The sequence below is a fragment of the Colossoma macropomum genome, unplaced genomic scaffold (assembly GCF_904425465.1).
Source record: "Colossoma macropomum unplaced genomic scaffold, Colossoma_macropomum, whole genome shotgun sequence".
NCBI classification, from domain to species: domain Eukaryota; kingdom Metazoa; phylum Chordata; class Actinopteri; order Characiformes; family Serrasalmidae; genus Colossoma; species Colossoma macropomum.
In genome coordinates, this window is record NW_023494784.1 from 3,626,379 (window position 1) to 3,640,007 (window position 13,629).

The window sequence follows — 13,629 nt, forward strand, 5'->3', positions numbered from 1 at the left end:
TCAAAAATGCTAATACATGACTAGCAAACACAGCTTTGAACAGCTGTACACACATAAAATCATAACATTTTTTAAAAAAAGCACAAATAGTTTACTTAATTGCAGTTACCTGAGTTTTCAGTTGGCACACTTGTGTTTTTAAAATGATGTCAGCTTTAATATGATGTCAGACTCAGGAAAACGTCCTTCGCATGTCCTTATTAAAGAAGGCCGAGAGGAAGACGGCGTGTTCCGAGACACATAAGCTGGACGTCCGTCCCACCGCCGTCTTTTAAAGATCAGAGCATAAACTTCGTCTCCTCTGCAGACCAGTTTCTGCTCCGCCATGTTGAACGGTATAAACTTTCACTATGACGCGACGAACATGATCAGAACGGACTTAAACTCTCCGATAGGGAATGTAATCAGATACAGGCATTTACACGGATATTATTCTTCTATTTAACAGATTATTTACAGGATTACCCACCTCGCTCAATCGGATAGAAATTGTATTCCAAATGGCCTCAATCAGACTCGTCTATTCCAATTGAGGTGTTTACATGGATGTATTCTATTCCGATTGAGCTATTAGTCGGATTATTAACGGATTATCAGGCTGCATGTAAACGTTGCTAGTGTCACTGATGTGCTTAGAATGGTCTACCACCCAAAAACCTGGTCAGTGGTGAGTCTTTTCCATTGATGGACAGCATAGACAGGGGCTGTTCAGTTCCACATCAACAGATGGGCTACAGTCTGAAACTCTAAACCTACGAAGTGCATCTGTATGGTAGGTGTTTCTGATAAAATGGCCAATGAGTGCTGCTACAAGCTACATACAGCTAAAAAGCTCAGTGCATGTGTGGAACAGATGTGGATTAGGAATCTATGCATGTTTTTAGGCCCCTGTTCCACAAACCATGCTAAAAACATCAAACCTATAAACTTTAAGGGGGTTATTTGGTCTCCTAAGCTTGAATGGGCATGATGTCTCTGATCTAGACCCCCAGCCATCATCAGAGAAAAAGCCAATAATCGTGTGCCTCATCCTGAGGCGCTTCACCTCCCCCCCAAGCTGAAACCCCAAAGATCAGCCTTGATTTTCTGAGATTTACTGTCACCATGGAGATCTCTTATCGCCATGGCGATTTCGCAGGAAGTTCGTCCTTGAGCAATATCGGGCTCCGGCGAGAGACGGTGGGGCTCAAAATCAGGCGGGTCTAACTTTAGCCCCTCTGAGAAGTCAGTGTTTAAATGGACGCTTGGCTAACACAATAAAAGGCATCGTTTAGCGTAAACAGAGCAGCGCAGTGGGCCATAAAACGGTGATTTCTCTCTCCCTCCATCAGCAAAAGGACAGTAGAGAGTGCAGCAGCTTGTCCTTGAGCACCAAGACTCCCATAAATCACTCCGAGAATAACGTCGCATTGAGCGTCCCATTGAGTTTACAAGAGAACCAAATCACTCTCAAATGTTTAGTATTCACGCAGTCATGCGCCGTTGGGTAATGGTTTATGTTTCAAATCTGTATTGGCTTCTGCAGGAGAGCCAAGAAAGAAGGTCATTGGAGAAGTTATGGATGATTAAGTTTGGCACTGAGGGCACTCGTGGGGATTTATTATTTTTTGAAGCTGAACATTGTACACTTTAACCTCATAGTCATTTTTTTCAGAGGTGAAACAACAAGAATTGTGTCCTATGGCCTACATTTTATACCAGGGTGCCCAGACTTTCTATTGTTTGTGAGGGGCAAAACAACAAGCTGTGTGTCCTCAGAATATGTGGGGAAATATTGAGCATTTTATAATGTACTTTCATAATGTTGACGAATATTGTGTTCTTTAAATTCTGCAATGGTTTCTTTTTTCATATGAAATATTGTTCACTCCAGTTGTCCTTACATCTCTGTAATTTTATGTATTTTTATTGAATAGAATCACTGTATTTGTATTTAGATTCTGCAAGTATTGTAGTAAAACTCTTCACTGTTAAGTCTTGATTGGAAACAAAAGGCTAAAACACATAATGGAAAATGATCCAATCACAATTTTTCTCTCAGAGGTATCTGGGTAGATGTAGCCAAGTGATCTCTCTCATTGGCTAGGACTTCAGGAGCCGAACTGAAGGCCTATCGTGTCAGAATAACCACTAACATAATTAGGAATTAACCAGTAACCAATTAACCAATTTTGATTTATGTGATATATGTGGGAACAATTTTGCGAGAAAAAGTAACTCAAGGCCAGGGGGGCCCATAGTGGACAGGTCATTGTGATCTACCTTGGCCTCATGCTTTTTTAAATGCTTTGAAACTTTTTTTAATGCATTTCTGTGGCCTATATTGATATTCAGCATCATAAGGCGAATGGCTGAAAAAATCACACCAACCTAATTCTGATGATTTGCATTGAAGGGTGTCAGGCAGGTTTTTGTGTAGTCTGGACCACTTTGTTCTTCCTGAGCTCACTTTTAGCTGGGAATTAATTACATTGTCGTAGTTTGTGTCTATAGTTCGTAAATGCCTCTCGACATTCCCCTTCTTTGGAAGTGCGATGGGTACAATTTGCCTCGCTCTCTTGGGGTGAGTAGGATGGCCCCCTGTCTCCCCAAATACCCTGCACAATGCTAGCCAGCACAGGCGTCTGTTAGCTGACGTAACAGAACTGGCAGTTAGTGTTCTCCTCCAAGCGTGTTCAGCTGTCTAATGAAATTTGGCTGACATTGTGGTGTCTCGCTTTACAGTTCTCAGAGGAAGTCCTCCTAGCGCTGGTGGTATCGTGTGATTGGGGGAGTCCTAACTAGTGGGAGGAATTGGATACGGGAAAAAAAAACTTTCAGTCCTCTCAGACTTCAGGTGGAGCTAAAAAAAGAAAATTTATATATGTAAATACGTAAAAAAAAAATAGACAATATATAAAAGTATTCAACATAAGCAGGATGTCAATGATTACAGAGTCTTAACATAGTTAATGGCGTCGTTGCTGCCTTGGCGTTATAGAATCTGGCTGTGGGCCGCTCCAGGATACAACTGTCCAGAAAATATCCACACCATAACTGAGATAAAGAAAGGTTACGTTCAAACCAACCTTTCAAGATTGATTTCTCGGCCGCGGCTAAGGCTGCCGTCATGACCTTTCTTTGCTGTACACTAAGCATCAAATTAGAGTCACCAAGAAGCAAAAGTAAAGTTGGAGACATGTTCAGTTGTAAAGCCTTCACAACTGAACCCGACCAAAACATTTGGACATAATCTCTGTCTAAACCCAAATGACATCTGTTACAGTTTTTGCCATTTTTGAAAGCTTCATCAAAAAAGCATGGCAGGGAGTGATGTAAATCCTGTGAGCTAATTTAAAGTGAATTAACTGATGAGACAAATTCTTAGAAGATATGAAAATGTTACGCCACACCACGTCCCAATTTGGGGAAATATTGAATGTATGCAGGTCTCTGTTTCAGACCTGCACTGCACCTGAAGGAGAGTTCTTAAATCGAGTAAGCAGGTCAAACAAATGTAAGACTAAGCCTTGGGACAGTTCATGATGACACAAATGATCCAGCAAGGATTGGTTCTTTAACTGGGCGTTCCAGGGAATCCCGTACGCACGTAGCGCAGAGCGTAGTCTCAAATATAGAAGGTGCCAGGAATACAGAAGCGCTTACACGACTCTTGAAAGTGATAAAACCCATGGGTGCCAAATATATCATCCAAAATAAAGATCCTGTTACTGGACCAGGTGGAGAACGGAAATGGCTTGGAGCCTGTCCAGAGAAAAATGTTAAACCGTATTTCATTTTACATTGAAGAAACTTAGAAACGGACTTCCATACAGTCCTCTCAGACTTGTCTTGCTTCTGTGCCTCATAGCTCCAGTCTCTTGACACATACTGAGTGAAAAAGAGGCCTGTTAGTAGGCAGAGAAACAACTACACACAGGTGGAAGTCATGACTTATCAGTCTGCTGTCCTGCCAGAAGGCACTGTACCACATCCCCACTGCCATGGTTTATTTTAACCACATATAATGTGTCCTCACACGCGACACAGATCTCAAGTTCAAGAGGCTTTATTGTCATTTCAGCTCTATACAAGTACACAGTTAAACCTACAATAAACACAAAACAGAACACAGGCAGTACACAGTCCTGAGAGTATGTGGAGCTGTGCAAAGGAGGATATAACATACTATGACATATTAGCAGCTTAGCAGATAGCCTAGCATATATGAGCATAGCAGTCACTGAGGTAGCAGCCAGAAGAGCAGTGGAATACAATATTTGGTTGATACAGAAATTCTAGCAGCCGATATTGTTAAAGAAGTAAAATGTGCTAAAATGCAAGTAGTCAGATATATTAGTTATTAGTAGTCAGATGTACAGGGTGTCCCAAAAAAAATTAACATCATTTGAGATGTGCATATCTGAATAACTACATGTCCAAGGCAAACGAAATTAAATAGACTTCATGTTGAACAATACAAGATTTATTTATCAAAATTTGAACAGGAAATTCAGAGGGATGTAGATTTTATAACTGATTTCACAGCTTCACAAATGTAATATCTTCCGATACTGGTGGTCGTCCAGACAGCCTTCCTCTTTGGATTTTTTGTGCCATGTCCAAATCTGCTTTCCAGTTGGTGCATTTTTATTGAATTTTCTCGAAAATGCACACTGCACCCTCTCGTTTGACTGTGTTCGAGCATATTCTAACACACTAAATGCCTTTTCGTTTCTAGTGAACACCATTCTTCAACCTGAAAAAGTTTTTACACATTTTGTTAACATTTGAGATCATTTGAGGGAGAATTGGCTGTTATTAGACTACAAAATTGTGTCAATCTTTTTGGGACACCCTGTGTGAGTCATGTCAAGTGAAGTATTATGTTATGTCAAATCTACATACTCAACTTAAGTTTTTGTGGGACTTTTCAGCCGTGCTAACTTATGTTACATCCATGAGCTAACGACAGGCTTGTTGTTCACTGGGCAGTGTTGACGAGTGCACCATCACCCCCTGCTTTAAGCTCTGTCTTCATGAGGTGCTGGATTGGTTTAAAAATTTCCCACTCAGTTTGTTCCCACCATAATGAGTCTACATTCCCACCCACATTCAGTCCAAACTTCTCATGGTGGTTCCCAGACATTCTCACGTCTGGCTCCACTATATGAGCTGTAGTCTAACCAGGTTTCAGTCAGTTGTTAGAAATGGAAAACAGTGGTGGCAGCTCTAATTGGGTGCTGGTTCATAGATACACCCATCATGGAAAATGAAAGCATGGAGATCTGGAGAAAATATGTCCTGCTTTTTCTTTGCTTTATTAAAAAGCACGCAGATCTAATAGAAGCATGTCAGGTATATATTGTTTCACATTCACTATAAGTTTAGCGTTTTGCCCTCTTGTTAAAGGTTTAAGGTCGCATTATACGTCACATTGTCAACTCGTGTTCACGTATCATCTAGAATCCCAAGTTTACCAGATATAAATACGACTTTGTCGGTCGTTTGAGTGCAATTTACAAGTGGGAAAATTTCCAGTTTCCGACACCATTTCAGTGCAGCATAAAGCCTCTTCACTGAAGGAGTCACTTTAAAAATGCTTCAAGCTTCAAATGTCCACATTTAATCTACAACAACCCAAAAATGTTAATGTAAATTGCCACGGGTTTAGCAATACCACACTGTGGAAATCCCATAGAGGGGCTAGTACAAATTGATGCATTGATGTTGAGGTATATTTTTTCTCATTTTTGTTTAAGTTTAGACATTTTTGGCCCAAACTGAAGTCCCGGCTCTAATAGTCACAGTTCGCCACTGTTTCACACTGTATGTGCACTGAAGGAGAGACAGCAGGAGAGCTAAAAAGAGAAAGAGAGAGGGAGAGAGGGAGTTTATCTAGGAGGGACACATGTGAGGTAGGAAACATCTGGGTCTATCAGTGCGTTTTTCCATTACACTGCCAAACTCATTCCAGCCCTGATAAGCTATTCGTGATGGGCATGAGCTTCAGGTTAGCTCCTTAATTACATACAGCCAGAGTCATGCTAACACACACACACACAGGAATCCTGACGCGCGAGTATGAAATTTTATGGTGTAATAGCCTCGGCCACCGATATCTTCTCCCACAGAGTTACAGCAATGTTCAACTAAATTATATATATATATATATATATATATATATATATATATATATATATATATATATATATATATATCGCTGCTGTCAGAACAAAACCTTGTATCTCCATTTTTGTTATTTTTCAGTTTTTTACATAATTAATAATACCTGTTGGCCTTTATATTGTGTGTAAATTTCATGATGAATGGACCAAAAGAAATGACCCAGAATGACTTGGAAAGATGTCTGGTTCCATTGACCTACATTAAAAGTCAAGTAGGCTTTTTCCTTCTCCTGTAAAATTACCATTTTGGAGATACAAGGTTTTGTTCCAACAGCAGTGATACCTGTCCCACCTCATATGTCATCTCATATCCCATATCGCCCCACCTCCTGTTCCACTCCATCCCACCTCTTGTTCCACCTCCTGTCGCAATCCGTTCCACCTCCTGTCCCACTCCATCCCAACTCTTGTTCCACCTCCTGTCGCACTCCGTTCCACCTCTTGTTCCACCTCCTGTCCCACTCTGTTCCACCTCCTGTCCCACTCTATCCCACCTCTTGTTCCACCTCCTGTCCCACTCCATCCCACCTCTTGTTCCACCTCCTGTCCCACTCCATCCCACCTTTTGCTCCACCTCCTGTCTCACTCCGTTCCACCTCTTGTTCCACCTCCTGTCCTACTCTGTCCCACCTCATGTGTTATCTCATGTCCCAGTCTGTCGTACCCTGTGTTCCACCTCCTTTTTATGTGAAAATAAGTGAACTCATCCTTTAGAGAGAACAAACTTCTGCACATTTTAATGCACAGTTACTGTTTAGGTGCTGAATTTAACCACCTTCTGTACCACAAACCACTCCATTCCACCTCTTGTTCCACCTCCTTTCGCACTTTGTTCCACCTCTTGTTCCACCCCCGTCGCACTCTGTTCTACCTCCTGTCCCACTCCATCTCACCTTTTGTTTCACCCCCTGTCCCACTCTGTTCTAACTCACATTTTACCTCCTGTCCCAGGCTGTCCTTCCTCATGTTCCACCTCCTTTATATGTAAAAATAAATGAACACATCCATTAAAGAGAACAAACTTCTGCACATTTTAATGCACAGTTACTGTTTATATGCAGAATTAAACATATTGGAAAAAATACAACATAAAATGTGGGCTGTGCAAAAGTTATGGCACACGTTTTACTTCTTCCGATATGATAAATTCAGCAAATGAATAGAAATTGTCCATAAACATATGCAGAAAAATGCAATATATTGAAGTTTCCTACCTATAGAGGATGTGTAAACTTATTTTTTGCTTGGAAAATCAATAAAACACGTCATTTGACTGGAGATTTTCAAAGTTTTGCATAGTGACAAATAAAAAATTAAAATTAAAATTAAATTAATAGTTCAACAAAAAAAAATTGGTAGAATTCCCATTTAATATCCAACTTTTGTTATGTTATGCTATGTTGTGTTATGTCTAATTGTGATTAACTATTAATATTCTGCTGGTTTTGAATGCTATAAACATTCCCTGGTTCCTTCTTACACATATGCTAATAATCAGACCCGTATCTTTCCTATAGCTGTATTTTTCACTTACCTTGGCTTTTCTAGCTCCCTGTTTACTGGGTGACAGTGTGGAGTGCTGACTAGGAAAAATGGGGGGAACATATTATGCTCGCCTTGGCCAATATGCCCTGGCTTTCTGTTTAATTTAGAATGGATTTTAAAGTCCTGCTACTCCATTATAAGGCCATTAATGGCCTGGAGCTCCTTCATACAGCTCAGAACGTGTCAGACTGAATAGGCCTAACTTAAGCTTTTGCTGCAGACTCGCTAAATGCACCTGGCTGGGTTTTTATTGCTCTGCGCCTGAGAGAAATCCCTGTATGAAAATAGAAAATAATTTGCAGTATGCTGTCAATATATTCCACAATCTAAATAGAAAATATTAGAAAATATTTTCAAATATATTGTGGTAAATACTAGTTTGGCTTCTCATAACATCTTGTGGCATTTCATTAATACCACATAAAAGGAAATTCCAAACACATACATGTTTAATTTTGTTTCTCTTTTCTGTATAATTGAAAAAGTTTAGTATCTCCATTTTCTCCATTTGTCTCAGTGAACAAGGAGAGAGGAATAATTTAACATAATGTAAGATGTGCTTTAAGGTGAATATGATATGAGGGACCTAAAAGCATTATGCACCGCGAGTCATGTATGCGGATCACGTTTGAGTACAGCTTAGGGTAGAGATTATATAAGCGGAGCCAGACTGATATGCTGGTGGATGTACTGGCTGAGATTGAGTGTAGATTTATTAGTGTCAGTGAAAATCCGTGTGTAGAGTAATATTTAGCGGATCGGTTTATAATGTCATGAACAGAAATCGCCAATGTGAGAAAACTGTTCACTTTACTGAGAAGCTACCCTGATTTTAAGAAACTAGTAGAGTCAATGTTGCATTACTAACTCCATCCCACCTCCTGTCCTGCTGTGTTCCACCTGCTGTCCCACCTCACGTTTCACCTCCTGTCCCAGTCTGTCCTACCTCATGTTTTATCTCATATCCCATTTCGTCTCACCTTTTGTTTCACCTCCTCTCTCACTCCGTCCCACCTCTTGTTTCACCTCCTGTCCCACTCTGTCCCACCTCTTGTTTCACCTCCTGTCCCACTCTGTCCCACCTCTTGTTTCACCTCCTGTCCCACTCCATCCCAACTCATGTTTCGCCTCCTGTCCCACTCTGTCCCACTCCATCCCACCTCGTTTCACCACCTGTCCCACTCCATCCCACCTCTTGTTTCACCTCCTGTCCCACTCCGTCCCAAGTCTTGTTTCACCTCCTGTCCCACTACATCCCAACTCATGTTTCACCTCCTGTCCCACTCTGTCCCACTCCATCCCAACTCATGTTCCACCTCCTGTGCCACTCTGTCCCACCTCTTGTTTCACCACCTGTCCCACTCCATCCCAACTCATGTTCCAGCTCCTGTCCTAGTCTGTCCTATCTCATGTTTTATTTCATATCCCATGTCATCTCACCTCTTTTTTCACACTTTACCACTCCATTCCACCTCGTCCTACTCCGTCCCACCTCTTGTTTCACCTCCTGTCTCCAGGCTCCTGACTCCATCCTACCTCTTGTTTCATCTCATATCCAATTTCATCTCACCACTTGTTTCACCTCCTGTCCCTCTCCATCCCATTTCTTGTTTCACCTCCTCATGTTTCACCTCCTGTACCACCTCATGTTTGATCTCATGTCCCACTCCGTCCCACTTCATGTTACACCTTCTGTCCCACTCCATTCCACCTTCTGTTCAAATCCTTCCCCTCATGTTCCATCTGCTGTCCCACTCCATCCCACCTCTTTTCCTACTCTGCCCCATTTCATATCCCACTTGGAACTACCTCCTGTCTCACCCTGTCCCACATTATGTCCTGCCTTCTGTCCCACTCCATCCCACTACCTGTATCAGTCCATCCCACTTACTCTCCAACTCTGTCCCAACTGCTGTACCACCCCATCCCACCTCTTGTATCACTCTGTCTCACTTCCTGTCCTACCTTAAGTTCCACTCTCACCTCACAGCACACTTCCCACCTCTTGTACCAAAATGTGGAGAGGCCTCTTTCAGTTATTATGCTTCTAAATTCTACCTTTTATTAGACAGTCAAGCTCAGTGCATACTTTTAATAATCACTGGAAAAAGCGTTTAATTAAAATTCTGTGCTCTTTGGTATTCATCATTTGAATTTGATCCATATCATTGTCTTGTATGATTTTAAATGAATACTCACAGTTTCTTCTGTTACTGTTAATCATTATCACCTGTCTGTAAAGCACTTTGAGCTGCCACCGGTATGAAAAGTGATCTATAAATAAAGATGATTATTATAAGTATTCTTATTACCTGTCCCACTCCATCCCACCTCATGTTCCACCTCCTGTTCCACTCAATCCCATCTCCTGTCTCACTCCAGGCTCATGTCAAACTCTCACATCTCACTTGCTGTCCTATTTTGTCCCAACTTCATGTCCCACTGCATCCCACTCCCCGTTCAACTCCCACCTCATCCCAACTCCTTGGCCCACTCTGTCCCACCACCTGTATCACTGTATCTGTATCACTGTATCACCTGTTACACACATATTTCTGTAAAGTTGCTTTGGCACAAAGTCTTTTGTCAAAATTACTACATGAATAAAACTAGAATGAACTGAAATGAAATCAAAATACTAACCACTGTCTTCTGTCTTTGACAGGTATCTCTATGCCCATTCCAGTCTTGGGCCTCCGCGACCACACCAAAGTCTTCAAGGATGGCAGCTGCTTCCTGACAGACAACTCTTTTGTGCTGATTGGCTCATTTGTGGCCTTCTTTGTGCCACTGACCATCATGGTGGTGACCTACTTCCTAACCATCAGTGCTCTCCAAAGCGAGGCCACACTCTGCCTGGACCAGCTGGTGCCACGTCCCCGGTGGAGCACCGGTTTGACCCTCAGCTTTTTGCCTGGACCTGCCCTCTCACCATCTGAGAAGAAGCTGTTCCTGCGCCGCTCCCTGAGCCGAGAGACTGGGGTCACATCCTCACCATTTGGCCGCCGTGCAGCGCAGTCACTTGGCAATGAGCGCAAGGCCTCCAAGGTCCTGGGTGTGGTCTTCTTCCTCTTTGTGGTTATGTGGTGCCCATTTTTTGTCACAAACGTTCTGGCGGTGGTCTGCCAGCCTGCCACTTGCCACGATGATGTCATGGGTGGACTTCTCAATGTCTTCGTGTGGGTGGGCTATCTGTCATCGGCTGTGAACCCGCTGGTCTACACGCTCTTTAACAAGACCTTTCGTTCAGCCTTTGCTAGGTACGTACGATGCCAGTATCGCGAGGAGAAGAAACCATTGCAGCTCATTCTGGTCAACACTATTCCACCATTAGCCTACAATTCTACGCATTTACCACTTGCTGGAAGTCTGGGCAATGGAGACTTCTCTCCGGCCCTTCCAAGTAAAAAGCCTCATCCTTGTAAAAAAGGCATGGAGGAAAGCGTTACCTGTGTTTGAACTAACACCTGAACCAATAAGTCCTGGAAAGAGTGTCGTTTGCTCGTGCCAAATTCCTGGGTTCCATACTGGGCCCATTCTTTTTGTTTCCTGACAGAAGGAGCTGGATCGTCTGAGGCCAAAAAGTGAAGAATTTCTATCCTAAAACCAATGTTTGGTGGGCTAAACCACTGTATTCATGACCAAACAACACTGCCCATTTTGCAAGGTCAAACAGAGCATCTCTGGACCATCCCAAGGTAAAAGGCCAAATTTGGGACAGAACACTCCCATCAGATATGAAAGTTCAAGTCAGCCATGTGAAGAACGGAAACCAATTTCAAATGTGTACATAAATTGTGTTCAGTCTGTGAACAAAACGAGTTTTGTATTTTGTACAAGTCAAGATGTATGTATTTTGTATACGTCCTTGTACTTGATAGTATTTCATGGCCGCTTTTCTTCTGTCCTATGCTTATAATGTCAGGTTCAAGACAATGACTGATCAAATCTGTAGTCAAACGTGGTGTTTATTGAGACATTTGGATTATGTTGAAGTGTTTTGGTGACTATGATCTAATCATTTTGTGGATGCGGTTGCCAATTGGACAAACATCTGCTCAGCCATATCATCGACTTATCAAATGGCAGAGGTTCTTTATGAGCACCTTACCTCAAATCAGTGTTGTCGTCTACCTTGCAGGTGAACATGAAATGTTGTGATGTTTGAAATCAAACTATGATGTTACGATGTTTTCGAACCAGCCATGGCCCAGACGCTGCGTTCAAATTCTCAGTGATGACCAGCGATGCTTTACGCCACTTTCATAGGCACAGAGGTCTAGTCTAGCACTAGCAGTGGAAATTACCCCAACAAACAACAACAGTTTTAAATGCTCAAATGTTGTTTTTACTAATAAAATTTATAAGGTCCTGTCTAAGGGTCACCCTCTCTAAACCTGCAAAGGTTTTCCAGATATTCCTCAATAAAGTTTCCAAAGATTGAAGGACTTTCAGTGATCTTATTTATATTTTTAGGTATCGTAAATATTCTGCCTACTAAGCTGCCTTATACTGGCCAAATTTAGAGGCAACAGGTATCCTTAATCAATAAGGCAGTGTCACAAAAGCTGCCTTAAAAAGCTTGTTCTTTAATCATTACATCATTCACGATTTTAGTTCTGTTGATGGTCATTTTAGAGTATTTGGTACATTGAGGGGATTTATAGATTAGCATGCTAGCTAGTTCAGTTGCCTTAGGCTTTTATTTCAAATGGCTAACTACCTGACTAACATGGTAGCTTAGCTAGCTCGAAGTAGGTTTGTGTTTTAGAATGAGGTTACTGGCCGAGTCATCTGTTGGAATGTGAATGTGAATGTCTCCTTAATTGAATCATAACTGCAGGTTATAATAGCTTTCTAAATCAAATTAGGCTGACGTCCTGCCTACGGAACTGGAATGAAATAAAATATATACAACATTGTCTGAAGTTTGAAATGGGAAAAATGAACCTAATAACACTGAGCTTGTGAACTGCAAGTAGATGAGTTAGACCAATGAAGGGGCAACCAAACCTCCATGTGTTATGACATCATAACCATGACTTCGGCCCAATTCTATTTCTTATTTTTACTCCTACCTCTTGTTTTCGAGTGTCATCTTGCCTCTTCAAACTGAGTTACAAGGGTAGTGGTTGAAATCTTTCCCTATGAAAAAGTCCGAGGACAATACACTCCAAGCATAAGAGTAGAGGAGATTGCAAATAAGCCCAAACAGGAGAGACAAAAAAATTGAAAAAAATCAGTGGAACAAACACATACACATATACAACCCCTATATACACAATAAGTGCCCAGTGTCCATCAACTCTGAAAGTCCACCAAGTCCAAAACCCAAAGTCACAAAAAATCCCAAATCCCACAAGTCCTCAGCAATGCATTGCAGTGAACAAAAAAAGAAAAAATCCAGGATAGATCTCACCGGTGGTGCAGGCCTGACATCCAGTTACATCCAAGACAGTTACAGGAAATCCACCTTCTAGTTCCTCCATGCGCTTGTCTTGCCCTTTTAGATGGATCCTCGGCTGAGCTCATGAGTTACCAGGTTGAGTGGTAGGCTTTGGGTCTGCTCCTCTCACCCCAAACACATCACCACCCTCACTTCCACATGGCCAAACTTTTTCTCTCCTTCCTCTTCCTGGTTCCAGTCACCTGTACCAGTGACTCCTCCCCCCCTTTTCCAGCTGAGCTCTTAAAGGGCCTATGCAACTCTTTTAGTTCAGTTTCAGTTAGGGCCCCCGTATAATACATGGCTAATACAGAATAAAAAAAAACTCCAATCATTTAATACGGTAAACACCCACAAAAAAGGTTTAACCTTGCAAGGATTTTAATTTAAACCATTTTAAGACTTCTCATGTGGCAATGTCACAATGGGACCCTCAAATAAAAAGAGCATCACTTCATTAACAGCTACCAG

The 13,629-nt window shown here is 41.8% G+C and overlaps 1 protein-coding gene across 1 annotated transcript in view; it reads left to right on the top strand.

Moving 5' to 3' along the window:
- Positions 1-11,349, top strand: part of htr2aa (5-hydroxytryptamine (serotonin) receptor 2A, genome duplicate a) — a 42,938-nt gene extending 31,589 nt beyond the window's left edge. The window contains exon 3 of the mRNA XM_036576117.1: positions 10,378-11,349. Within this exon, the coding sequence (XP_036432010.1) occupies positions 10,378-11,171 (794 nt within the window). The 3' untranslated portion in view covers positions 11,172-11,349. The remainder of the gene's footprint in view (positions 1-10,377) is intronic.
- The last annotated feature ends 2,280 nt before the right edge of the window (positions 11,350-13,629 follow it).